Source organism: Monodelphis domestica, chromosome 3 (genome assembly GCF_027887165.1).
Source record: "Monodelphis domestica isolate mMonDom1 chromosome 3, mMonDom1.pri, whole genome shotgun sequence".
Taxonomy (NCBI): Eukaryota; Metazoa; Chordata; class Mammalia; order Didelphimorphia; family Didelphidae; genus Monodelphis; species Monodelphis domestica.
The window spans coordinates 127,453,751-127,472,514 of record NC_077229.1 but is presented as its reverse complement, the minus strand read 5'-3'; the positions used below and the strand labels follow the sequence as shown (position 1 = coordinate 127,472,514).

The following is an 18,764-nucleotide window of genomic DNA, read 5'->3' as shown; positions in this document are numbered from 1 at the left end:
TTTTTTTTTTAACCCTTACTTTTTGTCCTAATAATAACTCTAGGACAGAAAGACAAGGACTAGGAAAACAGAATTAAGTGATATGCCAAGGATCACACAATTTGGAAGTGTCTTAGGCCAGGTCCTCCCAACTCCAAGTCTGACTTTCTATCCACTCTGCCATACATCTGCCTCCATCTTTTCTCACCTAAACTATTATAAACATCATCTTAACTGGTTCCTTATTTCCAGTATAGCATTCACACTATTGAGAAAGTCACTTTCCTATGGCATCAGCCAGATCTTATCATTCTTTTAGAATTGGTTGAACTATATGATCTCTTTAGATCCCTTCTAAATCTGGGATTTTATGAGTCTATTCTAAAACTTCAAACAGCTTATTTCCTATTAAAGTATAAATTTCTTTTTCTGACATTTATGACCCTCCATTATTTAACTTCAACTTATCCATTCAACACATCTCTCTTTAATGCACTTTATACAATATTCTTGCAAATTGGTCTTCTTGCTATCCTAGATTTTTTTTTCTGCCTTTGTATGCATCTTTATGCAGGCTTGGAGTGCCCATTTTCCTGCCTCCTGAAGTCTCTTTCTTTTTTCAAGGCTAAACCTAAATGGCTACTTCTGAAGTGATTCTCCTTGTTGAAAGTGATTTCTTTTTCTTTATAAGTGCTCTTACATATTTCCTTTGCATGGAACTTACCATTCCTCTGCAGCACAGTTATTTTGTATATATACTTTATCAGACAGTAAGATTTTTGAGAGTATGTTCTAGGTCTTATCTATCTTCAGACAATATGTCAAGCAAGTCTCTAGACCTACAAATTAAAGAGCAGGTATGTACCTGTATTAACAGAAGGCATATTTTGAGTTGCCTATACCAAAAACATCACAGGTTCAGGGAAAAAAGTGCCAAGAAGTTGTAATTTCTTTGGTTTGTCAACTTCATTGAAGAGTGGAAGTCAGTGATCCAGTTCTTTCTTGGTAGATAAATCACAGGGATTTTCTAGGTCTCATGTCTAATAAGTGTCAGAAGCAGTATCTGAACCATGATCTTCCTGATTCCAACACTAGCACTTTCTCTTTGCTAGTCCATATTTGCCTCTCATGCACATAAAAGATGTTGCCGAATTCAAATGAATTCCTTTTTCTTTGGTAATCAGCTACTCTCTGCCAAATGAGCCTTTCAGAATCAGACTGTGAGCCTTTGGATGCCCAGCTGAATTAGGGAAATTTGACTTTAGGAAGAAAATGACCAAGATTCACCATTTGTGAGAAAGCAGAAGAAAAGTAAATTATTCTAGGAGCAAAACAATTTATTTGAATATTTGAGACCAGTTCATAATATTCAGGATGCTGCTGAGAAAATGGTCCATTAAAAATTACTACAGAGTTGGATGACAATTTAGACAATCTTAGCAAAGAACTTCATTTAATAGGGGAAGGTCAAGATGACACTGAAACCCCACATCTAATATTCTATGTTCTATGTACATGTATATATTAATACAGTGTTATTTGCTTTATTGCTGTTAAAGTGTACTGAATTAAAACAGATTTGTCTGGAGTGGAGAGAAGGTAGGTAGTATGTAAGAGAGTGCCTATTTCTCAAAAGATAAATAAAAATGAAAAGGATTAAAAGCTACCCAGAAATAACTGAGCAGAACATCAGACATCTGTAAGAGCAAAGTCCAAATTACCTGATGGTTTTAATCATACTGAGCCCCATTTCAACACAGCAGTGGGCATGGTCTTGTCGAGGTTCAGGGAGTCCAGACACACAATAGTAGCAGTCCCCCAAGATCTTAATCCGAAGACAATGATGCTCCTGGATTTGACACAGTGGGAAAGGAGAGAAATTGATTAGCAGAGGACTTAAATTTTTAGAATCCCCTTAGTGAATTATTGAGAATAAAAGGAAGGAATATTGTAGACTTTTACTATAAAGGAACACTGAATTTACTTTACTAACATGTTAGTGAAACCAGGACCAGTGACATTCTTTTCTTGCACTGTAGTATTATGCAATGTTCCACACCCATAGTACCCGACCTCTGCAGTGGATAGAAGAAGCTATATTTTCCCATTTCTTCTTTGGGGAAGGAGCCTGGTCATTATAGTTGCACTCTATTGGTTTGATCTTTTTTTTTTTTAATTTACATTAATGTAATCTTTAAGTATATTGTTTTCCTGGTTATGCTTATACAATTGGTTCATAAAATTTTCCCCATGTTTCACTGAATTCATCATCTCAATTGTTCCACACAGCACTAAAATATTCCAAATTCATGTAACAAAGTTCATTTTGCCATTCCCAAAATAATAAACATTTATATAATTTTTAGTTTTCTGCTTCCACAAAAAGGGTTGTTATGAATTTGCTATTGTAGATGAGCTCTTTTTTTTTACATCTTGAAATTCTTTTGGATATATATCTAGCAATGGGATCTTTGGCTCAAGGGATATGGATATTTGGTAGCCCTTTATTATCACTAGAGGTATACTTCACTTAATACAATAGAAGACATTCAATAGATATTGATTTTTAATGAATAAATAAATAGATTCCAATAAAGGGTTCTCCTTAAGATGAGAGGACAGGGAAATCAAAATGGGATTTGAGGAGGGCCATAGCTATCTAATAAAATGCTTCTGGGATTTTGAGTAGCTAGGGCTGACCCTATATACTAGTGGAGACCTGGAAGCTTGCCTGGCTGGAGCATAATGTGACTTGGTCAAGCTTGACAGCTTTGTACCAGCAGCATCGAAGTTTTTTTTTTTTTAACTGTTGCTGCCAAAAAGATTCTCCATTAATACCTCTCACCCCTAGGGAAATATCTGCTAGGTTGGCTAGGATAATAACTGATCCAGTCTTGTACAGTTCAAAAAATCCTATTTTTTGAGTTGAAAGGGACTTTAGCAGTAACCAAAATTACCAAACCCCTTATCTTAAGATCAATTTGGTGAGGTAGTTATTATAGATCTGATTATAGTAGTCTCCTCCCTCTTGCATGGTTTTCTTATACTGCAAATTCAAGTAACTCATGGTCAATCTCAAAGCTGAGAGAATCACCTAGTCTCTCTTGCCCATCCATTTTTCCTGCTTTCATTTTCATTTTTTTTTTAAGTTTTCTTATGCTGAGGGAGGGATGCGAAGCTAGGGAGAGCCAAGGAGGAGGGCAGAGAGAGAGCACGTATATATGGGGTCAGCAAGTACTCCCTTATATCCATAGTTTTAGCCATCCACAATAGATCTTAGGGTTACTGTATTCTCTTTTGCAGATAAGGGATCTGAGACCCAGAGAGAGGAAGTGAATTACTCAAGGTCAGTCATCAAAGTAGGTGCCTTTTGGTATCTAAATCCCTGATCCTTGGGGCCAAATCTGATGCTCTTGCCACTATGCCACAGATGATCTAGCAGCATTGAGAACTGGTCATATGCCTTCTGTCTTCAGGTCACCTCCCTGCACAAAGGAGATGTAATCAGAGTAGGACAAGAGGGCTTTGTTCCAGGACTATAATTTTGAACACTGACAATGTTTGCATTACTTTATTGGGTCAAATCAATAATCGGAAAATAAGCAAGATGTTTTCTTCCCTTCTACACTCTTCCCCAACCCCATATCCAAGAGAGCTCTTTCTCAGGCTATTCCAAAAGTGGAATATAGTAGAGAGAATACTCGTCTGGAGTTAGTGATTTTTTTCAGTCATGTCTGACACTTTTGACTCCATTTGGGGTTTTCTTGGCAAAGATACTGGAATGCTTTTCCTTTTCCTTCTCCAGTTAATTTTACATATGAAAAAACTGAGATTAACAGGTATAAGTAATTTCCCCAGGGTCATATAGCTAGTAAGTGTCTGAGGCAAGATTTGACCTCCAGATGATCAATCTTCCTGACTTCAGGTCTATTGCTCTATCCACTGAGCCCACCTAGCTGCTCTAGAGGTAGAGAACCACATTGAAATCCTTCTTCTTACTGTCCATGTGACCTTGGACACAGTTCCAAGGATCTCAGGGCCTAATCTGTAAAATAAGGGGCTGGGGGGAGAAGAGTATGAAGTGGCCACATGATACTCTTCTAATTCTAAATCAATGATCCCATAACCCTAATCCTCCACTGATAGCTGCCTTACCATGTTCTAGGATTTTGTCCTTAGAAACAAATCTAAGTTTCCCCCCTGAAGTAATTTTTTTCTTTTTCCCTCCAGCAACTACTTTATAGCAACTGGTCTATTTGGCAAATGTTTTAGGTACAATTCTTACATATATTAAATATATAAATGCAAGTTGTTTTATGTGTAAAAAGGATTTTAAAAGATATAGGTGGATGTCCTTCTATAGGTCAGACTCTGATGCTCTTCAGTGATCTTGAGGAGCTAGCCTGGAGTTAGGAAGAACTTAGTTCAAATCCAGTCCCACATACTAACTTTCTGACATTGGGCCAGTCAACTAATCTCTATGTGACTCAGTTTTCTCATCTATAAAAAGAAGATAATAATAGCACCTCCCAGGATTGTTGTAAGCATCAAATGAGATAGTAATTGAAAAACACTTAGTAGAGTATTTGGCACATAGTAGGTGCTATATAAAAATTTACCATCATTAGTATTAATATTCACATCCATAGTAATTTTTCTGAAGAGTTCATATTATTACTTAGAAAAAAGTTCTGGGTGAAAGATCTTTAAAAAACATTATATTGGAGGGCAGCTAAGTGGCTCAGTAGCTAGAGAGTCAGACTCAGACACAGGAGATCATCAGTTCAAATCTGGTGTCAGATACTTCCTTGCTGGATGACCCTGGGCAAATCACTTATCCCCTATTGCCTAGCCCTTACCACTCTTCCACCTTAGAACCAATGCACAGTATTGATTCCAAGATAGAAGATGAGAACTTAAAAAAATAAACTAAAACTTGATATACATAAGCAAGTCCCAAAATTATCTTTAAAATATCATAATAGAAGCTGTAGACTTTGTAAAATCTTTGATTTCCAGGAGGTTCATAATGTATAAGCACATGCTTTGTGTACTTCTGTATATTTTCTCTATTTCAAGAGACTATGTAGTAAAATGAAGAGAGCACTGCTGTTAGACTTAAAACCTGACTCTGAGCATTAATTACATAATGATCTATGTGGCCTTGGAAATCGAGGGACCTCTTCTAGGAATGACATTTTTAAATGCATAAAATAAGTTACTTAACTGTTCTGGGCCTTGGATTCTTCTATAAAATTATGGTAATTCTTGTACCAATTGATTCATGCAGCTTCAAATAAAACAGAAGATTTTAAAGTGTTTTGTAATCATGAAATAAAATATGATGGAAACTTTTATGGTGCCCAAGTATTTTTATAATATAATGTGTTTGTAAAAGTTGAGACATATCTAAATGACTCCTGACACTTATTATTGGTCCATTTCACTATTCCTTTAACATATGTAAGTGTATCTAATTTGATATCAGATATTTCTAATATCTATCTCTGTTTTTGTTTCTGTATCTGTCTCTATCTCTCACTCCTTATCTATTCATCTCTTCACTTGTCTATTATTCACCATAGTTGTCATCATAAGAACCATCTTATCTGTCTGTCTGTCTATCTATTGATCTATCCATCTAGCTAGCTAGTAACAATGTTGAGCTCAGTCACCTTGGAAAGAAGTGAAAAAATGTTCAAGCTAATGATTTCTGGAGAAATAGAAATCACAAAAGTCCAAACAATCTGTAGTCAAGGTATAATAGGGTCAAACGTGGTACCTTGTGTTAAAATGAGATACATTTACTTCCTAGTTACATAGTAGTAATACTTGTTATACATGAGAATGGTTCATTTGTTAAAATTATGAGCTTTGGTGAAAAATATGTATAGAAACTACACATGAAGTTCGATGTCCTCTGTGCTATGTCTCAAGTCAAAAAGATTAATTAATTCTTGGAGGAAATTCTGTTGAACTCTTCCCAAATTTAATTTCCCTGATCCAACTGGCCATGATAGTTAAAAAAAAAAAAAGGGTATTAAAAAATTGGTGTATGTGTGGTATGTGTGGGTGTGTGCTTGTATTCATATAGCTGTGAATACAGGTTTCCCTTCCACAACATGACATTCCTGTGGTTTCAGTGTATCACGGATTGCCATGAGAAATTAAATTGGTATTTTGGGGGAGTTTTGCAGAAGTTGTAGACAACACACAAAGGCTAGTACCAGATATAGAAAAGAACCTAGAAACTCAGAAATGTATAAAATATATGTGTAGTGTTGTATAATATCAATGTATTTTATATTTTAATACCATAAATAAATATAATTTCTTTTTTAAAGTTAAATTAAATAAAAAGTTAGTTTTTCCCTGTCGTGTAGAAGGCATGCCTGTACTTAACCTAAATTTTACAATAAGGCATTGTAACATTCATAAAAGAAAAAGAAAAACTACAGACTTCTCCGGTACTAAAGGAAAGCCAAAAGATTTTACATGGGTTTTCCAGATTACAAGGGCACCATATCCCTATCCCTAGAGATATGAAATGGATACCTGTACAATATAGAGATTTTTAAACTATTTTGTGTCAGGGATACCTTTGATAGTCTTGGGAAATCAAGGGACCCCTTCTCGGAATGACATTTTTAAATGCATAAAATAAAATATAAAGGATGACAAAGGAAATCAATTATAATGAAATACACAGCCTGTAGACAGGATGACTGCTACTTATTTGGTATAATCTAGTAACTAGAAAAAGTCAAGGTGAGCATAAAAGATTTTGTGAAATATATGCAACAATTTTAATATATGAAAATATTCAATATTTCTTTTGTAAACAAAGTCATGAAGCCTACTAAAATCACTATGGTTTGTTGACTCTATTCATAATTGAAGAAAATAATGAATTTAAGTTAGAAGTTAGTGAAAACAAAGTATTTTTTCCCATGCAAGTTCACAGACCACTGGTTAGGAACTCCTCATCTTGTGAATTTCAGCCAATGAACTAAAAGACTTGATTGAGGCATATGAACTACTTTTCAATCTGCCATCTACTTACATCCCATCTCTTGAATGAGTTCTGACTCGTTTTCTGTCAGTTACATGCTGGTTAAACTTGAGCAACAGGAAACATCACTTCTAAGCTGGAAAAAATGAGGATCATAATACTTGCCATGTCTAACTCACAGGAGCCTTGTAAAGTTCCAGTGAGACCCTGGGTAGCCAAAAAACAACATATAGATTGGAGCTATTACATTTATAGAAAAGAATAGCCCATATTCAATTCAATTCCATTCAATTCAGCACAGCATTACTAAATTTCTATGACATTATTGGAATTGTGCTAGGCCCTAGGATACAAAGACAAAAATGCCTTCAAGGACGCAATAATTTCCCATATAAATACATCAAAGGATATGTAAGGCAGTATGGCTTGGTGAAAATAGCAGTGGATTGGAAGAAAGGATCTGAGTTTAAATTCTGCTTCTGATATGTTACTTAAGCTCCCTAGATTGATTCAATTTACTACTATGTAAAATGAGAAGGTTGGAGTCGATGGCCTCTGAATCTCTTTCAGGTTCAGATCTTTGATTCTAAATAATTTAAATTATAAGAGGGAAAGATCATTAATATGTTGATGAGAAGGGAAACGCCTTTTGTAAGAAGACATACTTGAGTTATGTTTTGAAGGTAGCTAGAGATGACCTTGGGCAGCTAAATGATGCAATGGAGAATGTCAGACTGGGAGTTAAGTTCAAATCTGGCTCCTGATACTCACTAGCTGTGTGGCCCTGGACAAATCACCCAGTTGGCCTCTGTTTCCTCATCTGTAAAATACACCAGAGAAGGAAATGATAAATTCTTTGAGTATCTTTGTAAGAAAAACCCCAAATGGGATCATAAGAGTCAGACAGGACTAAAATGATTCAACAACAACAGAAATTGGGATTACCCATGGTAAAATGATAAGAGATTGAATTTCAGATTGCGAGATCACCTATGAGAAAGTATGAAGATGGGATGTCACGTATGACTAATGTATAGCAACACAGTTTGGCCAAAAAATAAATCAAAAGGAAGTAATACAAAATGAGGTGGGAAAGGTAGAAGAGAGTCATATTACGGAGACCTTTAAGTGGAATACATTTTGGTCTAGAGGCAAACTCTTGTCTACCGTAAGAGCCAATCTTGAAATGAGACTGAAAGTATATTTCCCTCCATGTCTGATTTCTGGCTTTGAGCTGCACTTAGATGAAAATATGAGAGTCAGTGCATTAAAAGAAGAGCTGTTCTCTTCCAGGTACAAGATGAAAAAAATATCAAGGCAGAATCTTTACTTGGGAGATTTTCTAAACAAAGAAGATGGTATAGAAGAAGGAAAAAAACAAACAACCTTCCTGTCTTTGGAGTTAGAGAACCTTATTATAAATTCCATATCCTGGTTATTTTATGCTCCATTCCTATGTTTCAACCTTTTTAACTATTTAAATGAATTCATAAAGATCTTTCCATATTTCTTGTATTCACCATCTTTGTCCATCTTAGTTGCATTATAGCAGTATATATTAGTGATATAGTAAAATTTAGTCCCACTAAGAAACCCTGGGTCATTTCACATATGTTATTTTCAAATCACACAGTTAATTTTCTGATCCTAAGTGCAGGACTTTATACTGCTTCCGATTTCATTATATAAGGCTCAGCCTAGAATTCCAACCTGTTGCAATCTTTTTGATCCCAATTCTATTATACAACAGCTAAACATATTATAAAATAGAATAGGAAGCACTGAAAAGTGATAGAGAAGCTACAAGCTCCTTTTCTGGTTGCATCCTGAATGTGGCTTCTTGATTACACTGAGAAGGTAGCGATACACTTAGTTATTCATGGATCCTCTTTCAGATGAGATAATGGAAGTTCAGAGAGGTTTAGTGGGCTGGCCCAAGTCAGAGCAATGATTTAAGCCTAGAGTCCCTGACTCTAAAGTAATGTCTGTAGATTTTATTCTACAAGATAAAATCTAGTGACCCACCTTTCTAACTCTAATAGAATGACATGCTAAATGATCGTGAGTATATGGATTTAGAACATTTTCTCAATTAGATGGAAACTTCAGACTGCTCAGTCATTTTGATTCACTTTCTTGAATGGAATGGTGCAAGCAGTACTTGACATTGTGGAAAAGTTCAATATAAGCCAAGATTTGTAGGTCTGTGTTCATATGTGCTTGTAGGTGGTGTGTGTGTGTGTGTGTGTGTGTGTGTGTGTGTGTGTGTAAGAGCTATCAGTTTGGGGCAGTACATTTAACAAAGCATACACAGGAATATTTATTTGAATATTGCAATGACTTGTAAACTTTTTTTAACCCTAAGAAAACCCATTCCAGTTTTCCCCTTGCACCAAGACTATGTATGTAGCATTTTTAACCAATGCTTATAATTCTATTGTATAGGTCCAATCAGAATAAAACTTATCTCTCTTCCACATGAAAATTTTTAAAAATACTTTTAAGATTGCTGTCAAGTCTGCCCTAAGCCTTTTCTTCTGCAGGACAAATTAGCCTATTTCCTTCAACTGGATCTCATATAGTATTGTTCCAAATCCATATTGTATACTTCTCTGGAGGTATTCCAGAATATCAATTACTCTTTGAAAATATGATACCCAGAACCGGCCATACAAATTCAGATGTAGTCTGTCCAAGGAAGAATAGACTGAGATTATCCTTCCTCTAACTCTAGAAATCTGTCCTTTTTTAATGAAGCCCAAGATTGCATTAACATTTTTAGTTGCCATGTCATACTGGTGACTCACACTGAACCTTCCAGTCTCCAGGAATCCAGAGATTATTTTTGGCTTGGATTGTTTTCCAATCATTTTTTTCTCCTCCTGCTAATATAATTTAATATAAATCTAACATTTCATGTTATATTAATTCCTATTAAATTTAATTTTAGCTTCCATGCATTTTTCTACATGATTGAAATTTCTTACTGAATTCCAACTCTATCACTGAAAGTATTGTGCATTCCACCTAGCTTTATGCCACCAATATATTTAATAAGGATTGACATACATACTTTGCAAATATCTCTCTCACTCTAGCATAGTTCCTGATATTTAAGCATTCTTCAATATTTTGGGTCTGATCAGCTACAAAATTATTGAACTTTCATGTTGGAAGGAACCTCTGAAGGTCTAATCCTAACCATGTCTGAATAACAATCCCTTCTACAACATGGATGAGTGATAATCTAGTCTTTGCTTAAAGGCCTTGCAGGGCTGACAAAACCATTACTTCTTGAGCCAGTCATTTCCACTATGGGATAGTTCTAGCTGTTAGGAAGCTTATCTTTGAAACAAGATAAATTTAGTCTTTCCACACATTCTATCAATTGCCCCCACATCAGCAATCTGAGCCAAACAGAACATATATATTCCTTTTTTTTATTGCTATTCCTTCATATATTGAAAACAATTACTATGTCACCCTTAAATAGTCTTTTCTGGCTATGCATCTCTACTTCCAGTGAGTCTTTTTTTGAAACCTTTACATTCTGTCTTGGAGTCAATACTGTATATTGGCTCCAAGGCAGAAGAGTGGTAAGGGCTAGGCAAAGGGGGTTAAGTGACTTACCCAGGGTCACAGAGCTAGGAAGTGTCTGAGGCCAGATTTAAACCTAAAACCTCCCACCTCTAGGTCTGGTTCTCAATCCACTGAGTTACCTAGCTCACCCCTCCAGTGATTCTTATAAAAAATGAACTAAAATATCATGGTCACTCTTTTTTTTTTTTTTGCAGGGTGCTCATTAATATTGTATCTAATATTTTTAACAAGAGATTTGATCTGTTTCTAAAAACCAGTCTGGGGAGGGAGGGAAGGGGAGAGAGAGAGAGAGAGAGAGAGAGAGAGAGAGAGAGAGAGAGAGAGAGAGAGAGAGAGAGAGAGAGAGAGAGAGAGAGAGAGAGAGAGAGAGGGGGGGGGAGAGAGAGAGAGAGAGAGAGAGAGAGAGAGAGAGAGAGAGAGAGAGAGAGAGAGAGAGAGAAAGATCCATTACCACAAATAACTTGATAAAAACCTATATATTAAATCAACATAAGATTCAATCCTGGGTGGCTTCAATGAAAAGGTGGTTATTTAGGGATGAAAACAAAAATATATATCATAAAATTTTTCAGGAGAGAGAAATAAGAGACAAAAATAACTTATAGACTATAAAGATACATCATGAGCTCACTGTTTAAGAAGAAAGTCAAGAGGCACTGGACATGGTGGGCAATCAACAATATAAAGCACAAAATTGATTATATTTTAACAAAGGGCATGACTATTACTAATGAGTTAATTATTTCAATTATAGCTCTCTATATGTAACCAGAACCTCAGCTTGTTAGAACAAAGACCAAAGTCTGTGTTAGAATAGAAGAAACAAAAATAAGAAGGGACATAAAATCCAACTCCAACTAGACCTATTTAAATTAGTTGCTAATACTGAAATGGGGTAATGGGAAATGGGAAATGGGGTAACCAATAGAACTTAATATGGTCTATCACCAGTTTCCTAAAGAAGTTTGACTAATACAAGTGAATTACCTCAACAAGGAAACTAAAAAGAGCTCAGAAATTGCTTTAGTCAGCAAATACTTGACTAACTTATCAAATGGAAAGAGCTGCCAAAGGTGACATTAATTTAATACTAATAATACTAATAATAATAGCTAACATTTATACAGCATTTTCTATGTGCCAGGTATTGTAATAAATGCTTTAGAATACATATGAGTAAAATCTTATGGAGAAAGATAATGGGAGGTAACGAAGAGTACTGCCATATAATCAAACTTTCAAGAAGATTGGCATAAAAAACCCCAAAACTATAGACCTTTTTGTGAAAGACAACCCAGTCCATTCAACCCAGTCCATTCTGATGACATTTAAAGATAAAACTAGAAGGATAACAAATAAGTAATAGAAAGATCTAAATAATTTCTAAAAATAAATTACTTTATCCATCATCAGAGAAATGGAACTGGGACAATTCAAATATAACATTATGGTCTCTGCTGTGCTCCATAGGAGAGCAGAAATAGCATTAGAAAAGGTAATATAAAGCAATAAAGAAGTTTAACTGAAATAGACCAAGTATCCACAAAAATGGTACATTATGGAGGTTATATAATTTTGAGGGTATTAGAAAGTCTGACAATACTTGAAAAAAGGAAAAATAAGAAATGTTTATCAAAATAAAGGACCTTACTAATATCAAAATTTTAATAGTGAATTATTAATAGCTACTAGTCCTTATGTCTATTTTTCCATTTTGACGGATTTGAATTTTTATCTAGGGCATCCTTGAGGAAAGTATCAACAAGGGCGAGCAGGATTTTGCAAATGATGTTCTTTGGTACAGCATCGAATATTCCAGTTGATTGAAAGGAACAGCAAATATAAGATCCCATTGGGGTTCTTGTTTGTTGACTAAAAAAAGTATTCAATTCAGGAGATGGACATTTTGTCACCTTCACCAGCAGAGAAAAGAATCAGAGAAGAGACTAAAGGTTCTTTACCCAAAAAGTACCTCCAGTACGACATAAAAAATCACAATATTCCTTATAAGACAGAACAAGAAAAATCATTTTGTTCCTTGATTCTGATTATCATTATAAGCCAGGCATAAAAGAGTGAGATGCACACGTGCCTACTGTATATATCACTGCCATGAATGATTTCTAGCAGAGTTTAAAGTGAGAGGACAGTTTGGGATGGATGAGGGGCCAATGCCTGCCCTGAAGGAAATAATATGGTTTTCTTTGCCTTTGGCAAAGTGTGCAAGGTAGGTAGTCAGTCACTCCTTCCTTCCCCTGGGATTGGAACTGTACTCTAGTTCATTTCTTTAGCAAAGAAATAGTCATGGGTCCAATTACACACTTGGTTTCTGCTTTCATTCATTAGCAAACATGCACACATAGAGAGAAAATACATCTGTGTGCATGTGTAATATACAACATGCATGTGTTGTGTATACACACAAGTATATATACATGTGTGTGTATGTGTGTGTAATCTAATGTACTAATGAACAGGAGTAGAAATCAGGTTGTATAATTATATAAAAATAACCAGAACTGATTGTTATTCCAGAGCTAAAGAAATTAACTAAAGTACACACCCAGAGGGATGGAAGGACTAACTACTTTTTCACTTCAAACTTTTTGCTAAAAACCATTCATATATAAGCAGGAGAGTGTTTGCATGTATGCACATACATATATAAATATTATATTTGTTGTTGTTGTTCTTGTTCAGTTGTTTCAGTTGTAGCTGACTTGACCATGATCCTATTTGGTTTTTTATTGGCAAAGATAGTGGAATGTTTAGCCATTTCTTTCTCCAGTTCATTTGAAAGAAGAGGAAACTGAGGCAAACTGTTAAGTCATCTGAAGAAGGCTACAGAGGTAGCAAGTGTCTGGGACTAAATTTGAACTCAGATCTTCTTGACTCTAAGCCAGCATTTCGCCCACTGTGCCACCTAGCTTGCTCTCTCTCTCTCTCTCTCACTCTTTCTGTCTCTGTCTCTCACTCTCTTTCTCTCTCTCTCTCTCACTCTTTTTGTCTCTGTCTCTGTCTGTCTGTCTGTCTGTCTGTCTCCTTCTCTCTCTCTCTCTCTCTCACACACACACACACACACACACACACACACACACACACACACACACACAACTTTGGTTCATCAGCTCCATTCTCCAGAAGGCACGTCTCTTGGGCGTGCCTCCCTGTAACAACAGCAATGTGAAGCAGAAAAGCATGTAAATTGGCTCCTTCTCTGCCCCTTCTCACTCCTATCCTCTCCCCATCTCCCCATGCCGTGTCAGGGGCTCGGACATCACGTTGCACTGAAGGGGATGTCTTCATAGTACATGCAGGAGCCCTAGGAGAGCCCATGCCCACATGACTCTTCAGGGCTCCATTATTGCATCTACACACTGTATTTACTCCACTCTTCTGTCTACTCTAGAAGGTAGAGTTTTATACAGTGAAGCTACTTGTGCATTAAGAAAGAGAGCAAGCAAGTAGAAGTATTAGAGTGCAGAAGCCCCCTAGGTCAATGCTTACATACACGGGTATTGTATTAGTCATCTATGCAGCCCAGACGTGGCCTTGGAGACAAGAAGCAGGGAGCTCAAGCCTGGCTTTGAACAAAACCTCGCTGTAGGCTTCTGGGCGAGGCACTTCATCTCTTGGTGTTCCAGGCACATTTCCAGGAATGGAAATCGCAGAGAGATGCTGACTTGCTTTGGTAGAGGGACTTCACTCGTCTGAGAGTTCCCTATAGAAATGAAATGCCATGTCTAGTCCCTATCTCTCGCTTGATTAATGCAGACTTTTCTGCACCCATTTCAATGCTTTTATAGTTTTATCACCAATAGGACCAGAACGCATGACTGACTCAGTGATGACTCATCTGAGTTATGATTTGTGCCTCTAACCAAAAGAATCAATAAAAAGTTTAAAAGAATAGTCTTTGGAGGGCAGCTAAGTGACTCGGTAAATTGAAAAACAGGCCTAGAAATGGGAGATTCTGATTTCAAATCTGGCCTCAGATACTTCCTAGCTGTGTGACCCTGGGCAAGTCACTTGACCCCCATTCCCTAGCCCTTATCATTCTTTTGCCTTGGAACCAATAATGGGTTTAGAGAAAAAAAAGAATAGTTTATTATCTTTATCTATATCCATATCTCTATTATCTCTATTATCTATCTTTATCTCTCTATTTATTTTTCTATAAACTTCTATATATTCTATATAAATATCTATATATTTATTTATCTGTAGCCTTTTTGTTGAAAGGTAAATGGTATCTAAGAGGAATAAAACTTATAAAATGTCCCAAGTCATGTAGAACTAGATTGTTTTTAATACATTCACATATTTATATACATTGCAGGAAATATATTTTCATATTCTCTGTTCAGTGCAGGAAAGATTTATTTATTTACTTGATATTCCTGAATATAGTCTAATTTGTATTAACCGAAGCAAGCCTAAAAGCCTTCCATGTGAGTTCCACAATCACTCAAAAGAGTTTGGCCTAATTATCTGTACAAGAAGATGCATCTAAATAGATAAAGCACTCTACTCTCTAGGCCCTGCTATATATTTGGTAAGAAGTCTTTGCATTAGTACATCAGTACATATATTTTGAATGGACATTATAAATTGCCTCTGAATTAAGCAGATAATTGAAAGAGGAGGATGATAGATCGCAATTGGAAAACTACACACCTTTAATGACTGTCAAACAAAGGCCCAAGAAAAGAGTATCTTATAATGATAGTTACATGAGAGTCAAGGGATGCCACCATTTCCTCTGAAATTAAAGTTGTATTAAACTACAACACGTAATCAGTGAAAAGCTACACAGAAGAAATGTCACAAATGATACAGTCAGAAAGACATCTGATCAAAAAAGAAAGTCAGATGATCATGTGTCAAGTGGAGGGGATAACAGATGGGTAGTGCATCGTGTGCTTCTTTGGGGTATCCATGTATTTAAGAGACCTAGAGTGGGGGCAACTAAGTTGCTCAGTGGATAGAGATCCAAGCCTAGAGATGGAAGGTCCTGAATTCAAATTTGACCTCAGACATTTGCAGGTTGTGTGATCCTGGGCAAGTCACTTAACCCCCACTGCCTGCTCCTTACTGCCCTTCTGCTTTGGAAGCAATACACAGTATTGATTTTAAGATGGAGGTAAGGATTGTTTTTAAGAAGCCTTTGGAGCAGTGGTTCTCAACCTCTCAATTTATAGCAATGAGAATACATAATGCATATCAGGTATTTACATTCTGAATCATAATTGTAGCAAAATTAGTTTTGAAGAAGCCACCAAAATAAAATAATTTTTTGGTTTGGGGTCACCACAACATGAGGAACTGTATTGTGGGGTCACGGTATTAGAAAAGTTGAGAACCACTGCCTTAGAGGGGAATTTCTCTGTAGGTGATTATTCAGCAAACATTGTACATGATAAAGTGGAATACTGATTTGCAAAACTGGAGAGGATCCCAAATTAATGAATTCACAAACCTATTTAATCATCAAAGTATTAATTAAATAATCAACTAGGTCTTTTTCCCAATAAGCATTTACTGAGTGCAAAGAACAATACTATTGGCTCTGTGTTGCTGAGATCTGAAGAAAGGAAGAATCCAAGAATTTCCTGTAGAATATTTTAAAATTGTTAAATGTCTAGTCTCTGGGGAGATTTGGTCCAAACTTTTAAAGCATTATTTAACTTAGTGAAGAACCAGAATCCCCCCTGCAGGTGATCTGTGGAACTTTAAAGAGTAGAGAAGTAGATATTAATGGAACCTGCCATGTTACTTCTACTCATCCATTTTAAATTTCAAGTCAAGAAACATTTCTCATGTGCATACCATTGGCCAGGAACTGTGCCAGACAATATAGATACACAGATTAAAAACAACAACAACAACCTAGTTCCTACTCTCAAAGTAGATTGATGTCTTTTGGGTAAAACAACATGAAATCAGACAAATCAGTAAAAAATAAATACAAGGTCATTTTGGGAATGGAAAAGTACCAAGAATTGAAAAGATCAAGAAAAAACTTATGTGGGTGGTGGAACACGAACTGAGTCTTGATTCTAGGTGGTAGAAGTGAGGATGTAGAAATTTTAAAATATAAAGAGACATCTTATGCAAAAGTGTGAAGGTGGGAAATATGAATTTTATGTATAGGGAACAATAATTAGACCAATTTAGTTGGAATCTAGAGAGTGTGGTGGAAATCAATATGAAATCAATCTGAAAAGTTAGGTTGGAGTCAGACTATGATGGTCTTGAAATGCCCAGAAAAGGAGTTTGCATTTTATCCTGGAAGCAATAGGAAGAAGTGGCAAAGTGTATGCTACCCTTTATCTTGTTGCTTGAATCACAAAATGGAAGCTCCTTCTGATTCTCTAGGTTAGAATTCCAATGTGACCTCAAAGTGAATTAGTTCTTAAATGAAAAGATATTGAGGAATTTTCCAAGTTGACTGGTTTTGCCTAAGCATTTTACCACATCAGTAGAAATCACTTTTGTGAAAGAAAATATACAATGAATGATAAGTGGGCTCATTGGGTTGACATTATAGAATAAGCCACATTAGAGACAACCTGTTTTATAAAGAATTATTGAAGTTGCCATAGACATATTCCCTTGGGTATGGTTATAAAAGGAATTCCCTTAAATATTAATATATTTCAACTCAATGTTGTTGTCAGATTCCAATGTAATTTCTATGATCTTAGGTCACAGAATCTAGGTTTTCAGTGATAAAAAGAATGGGATCATTCATGTTATAATGGAAGCAACAGTGGATCTAAGGTCAGAGGGCCTTGGTTCAAATTATGACTCAACTTTTTACCTGTGTGACTGAAAGAGCAACTTACTCTCTTTGGGTTTACCTCCATTTCATCATTTATAAAATGATAAAAGTTAGACTAAATGATATCTGAGCTATCTTCAAACAAGATTCCTTCTATCAAGCCACCATTTAAGATTACTTTGAACCAGTTAAGCTGAAGAATAAAGCTAGGGTGTTCTTGGCTCCAAAGCAGATATTTAAAATAGGAGAAGTCTCAAAAGAGTGAAAAATTGGGTTATAGCTATAGAAAATCTAGGGGATTAATATGACCTTGAGAAAATGCAGTTTCATTCCAAATGGCAGAATTGGCTTGGAGAGTGCACCCAATAATCAATGAATAAAGCCTCCTCCTGTTTCCTGGTATAGATGGCAGTAAGCCAAATAGACAGGGAAATGATGGTGGGGGGAGGCAAGCAGTAGGAAATGGCTCCTGGATGGCTCCTGGATGCCTTTAACTGACTGTCACTCAACCAGCTGCCTAAAAAAGGGCAAAAACTAGACAGCAAATCTTCTAACAAGAGTCATTAACTAACCAACATCGATCCAGCAAAAAGATCGGAGAGTCTCTTGTCAATGCTCAGAGGACAGAATGTGGATAGATAGCATGATTGGTGATGGTAGCTGAAATGCCTCTCCTCCCTAATTAAGCATGCAACCTCATACTCCTTCTGAAGATGGAGAGGGAATTAAATTCAACTCACATGGGCTAGTCGATCAAATCTGGCAAAGAGTTCATTCAACATCCTGACCAGCTCCTGTGCTGACAAGGTCGTGGAAAGGTTGGTAAATCCTTTAACATCTGCAAAAAGAATACTAAACACAAAAGGGAAGGGGGGTGGTGGTGAGGAGAAAACATATTAATATTTTAATCCATCCTGGGATACACATCAACACCATGTAAACAAACAAAGCAACTGTGGGTTTGAGATACTAGCTTTGCATTGCTGAGGGAGCCAAGGGGGAATGAATGAATGGCCAGGATTTAAACCAGGTCTAATTCAGGAGGAGGTCAATTCACAGGCTCAGGAAGTGTAAATGAATACTGAAAGTTCCCATTCTTGTTGCTGGCAGAGCATTTGTGAGCTGTTTCTAAGACTCACCAATTCTGTTCCAAAAGTAAGTTCCATTAAATTTTTTTTTTGTTTTGTGTTTTTAAGGAGAGAATCAGTGAAATTTTAACAAAGCTATATAATTCTAGTTGGTTGGTTAAGCTATTTCCAAACCATGCTGTCTCTTCTATGGAGATCTTTCTCCTATTTCAAGTAGGACTCTTCCCTGAGGACCCTGAGATTAGAGAGGTGAAGCTCTTTCTTTGCAGGGTGAACCTAACACAAGTCACCAAGCAATTCC

The 18,764-nt window shown here is 36.2% G+C and overlaps 1 protein-coding gene across 2 annotated transcripts in view; it reads right to left on the bottom strand.

Annotated features, from left to right (window-relative positions):
- ADCY8 (adenylate cyclase 8) overlaps positions 1-18,764 on the bottom strand; it is a 382,696-nt gene that overhangs the window by 186,919 nt on the left and 177,013 nt on the right. For both annotated transcript variants that reach the window (XM_007488342.3, XM_007488343.3), the window contains exons 4-5: positions 18,116-18,227; positions 1,701-1,828 (exon numbers count right to left, since the gene is read on the bottom strand). In XM_007488342.3, coding sequence (XP_007488404.1) covers positions 1,701-1,828; positions 18,116-18,227 — 240 coding nt within the window. The remainder of the gene's footprint in view (positions 1-1,700; positions 1,829-18,115; positions 18,228-18,764) is intronic.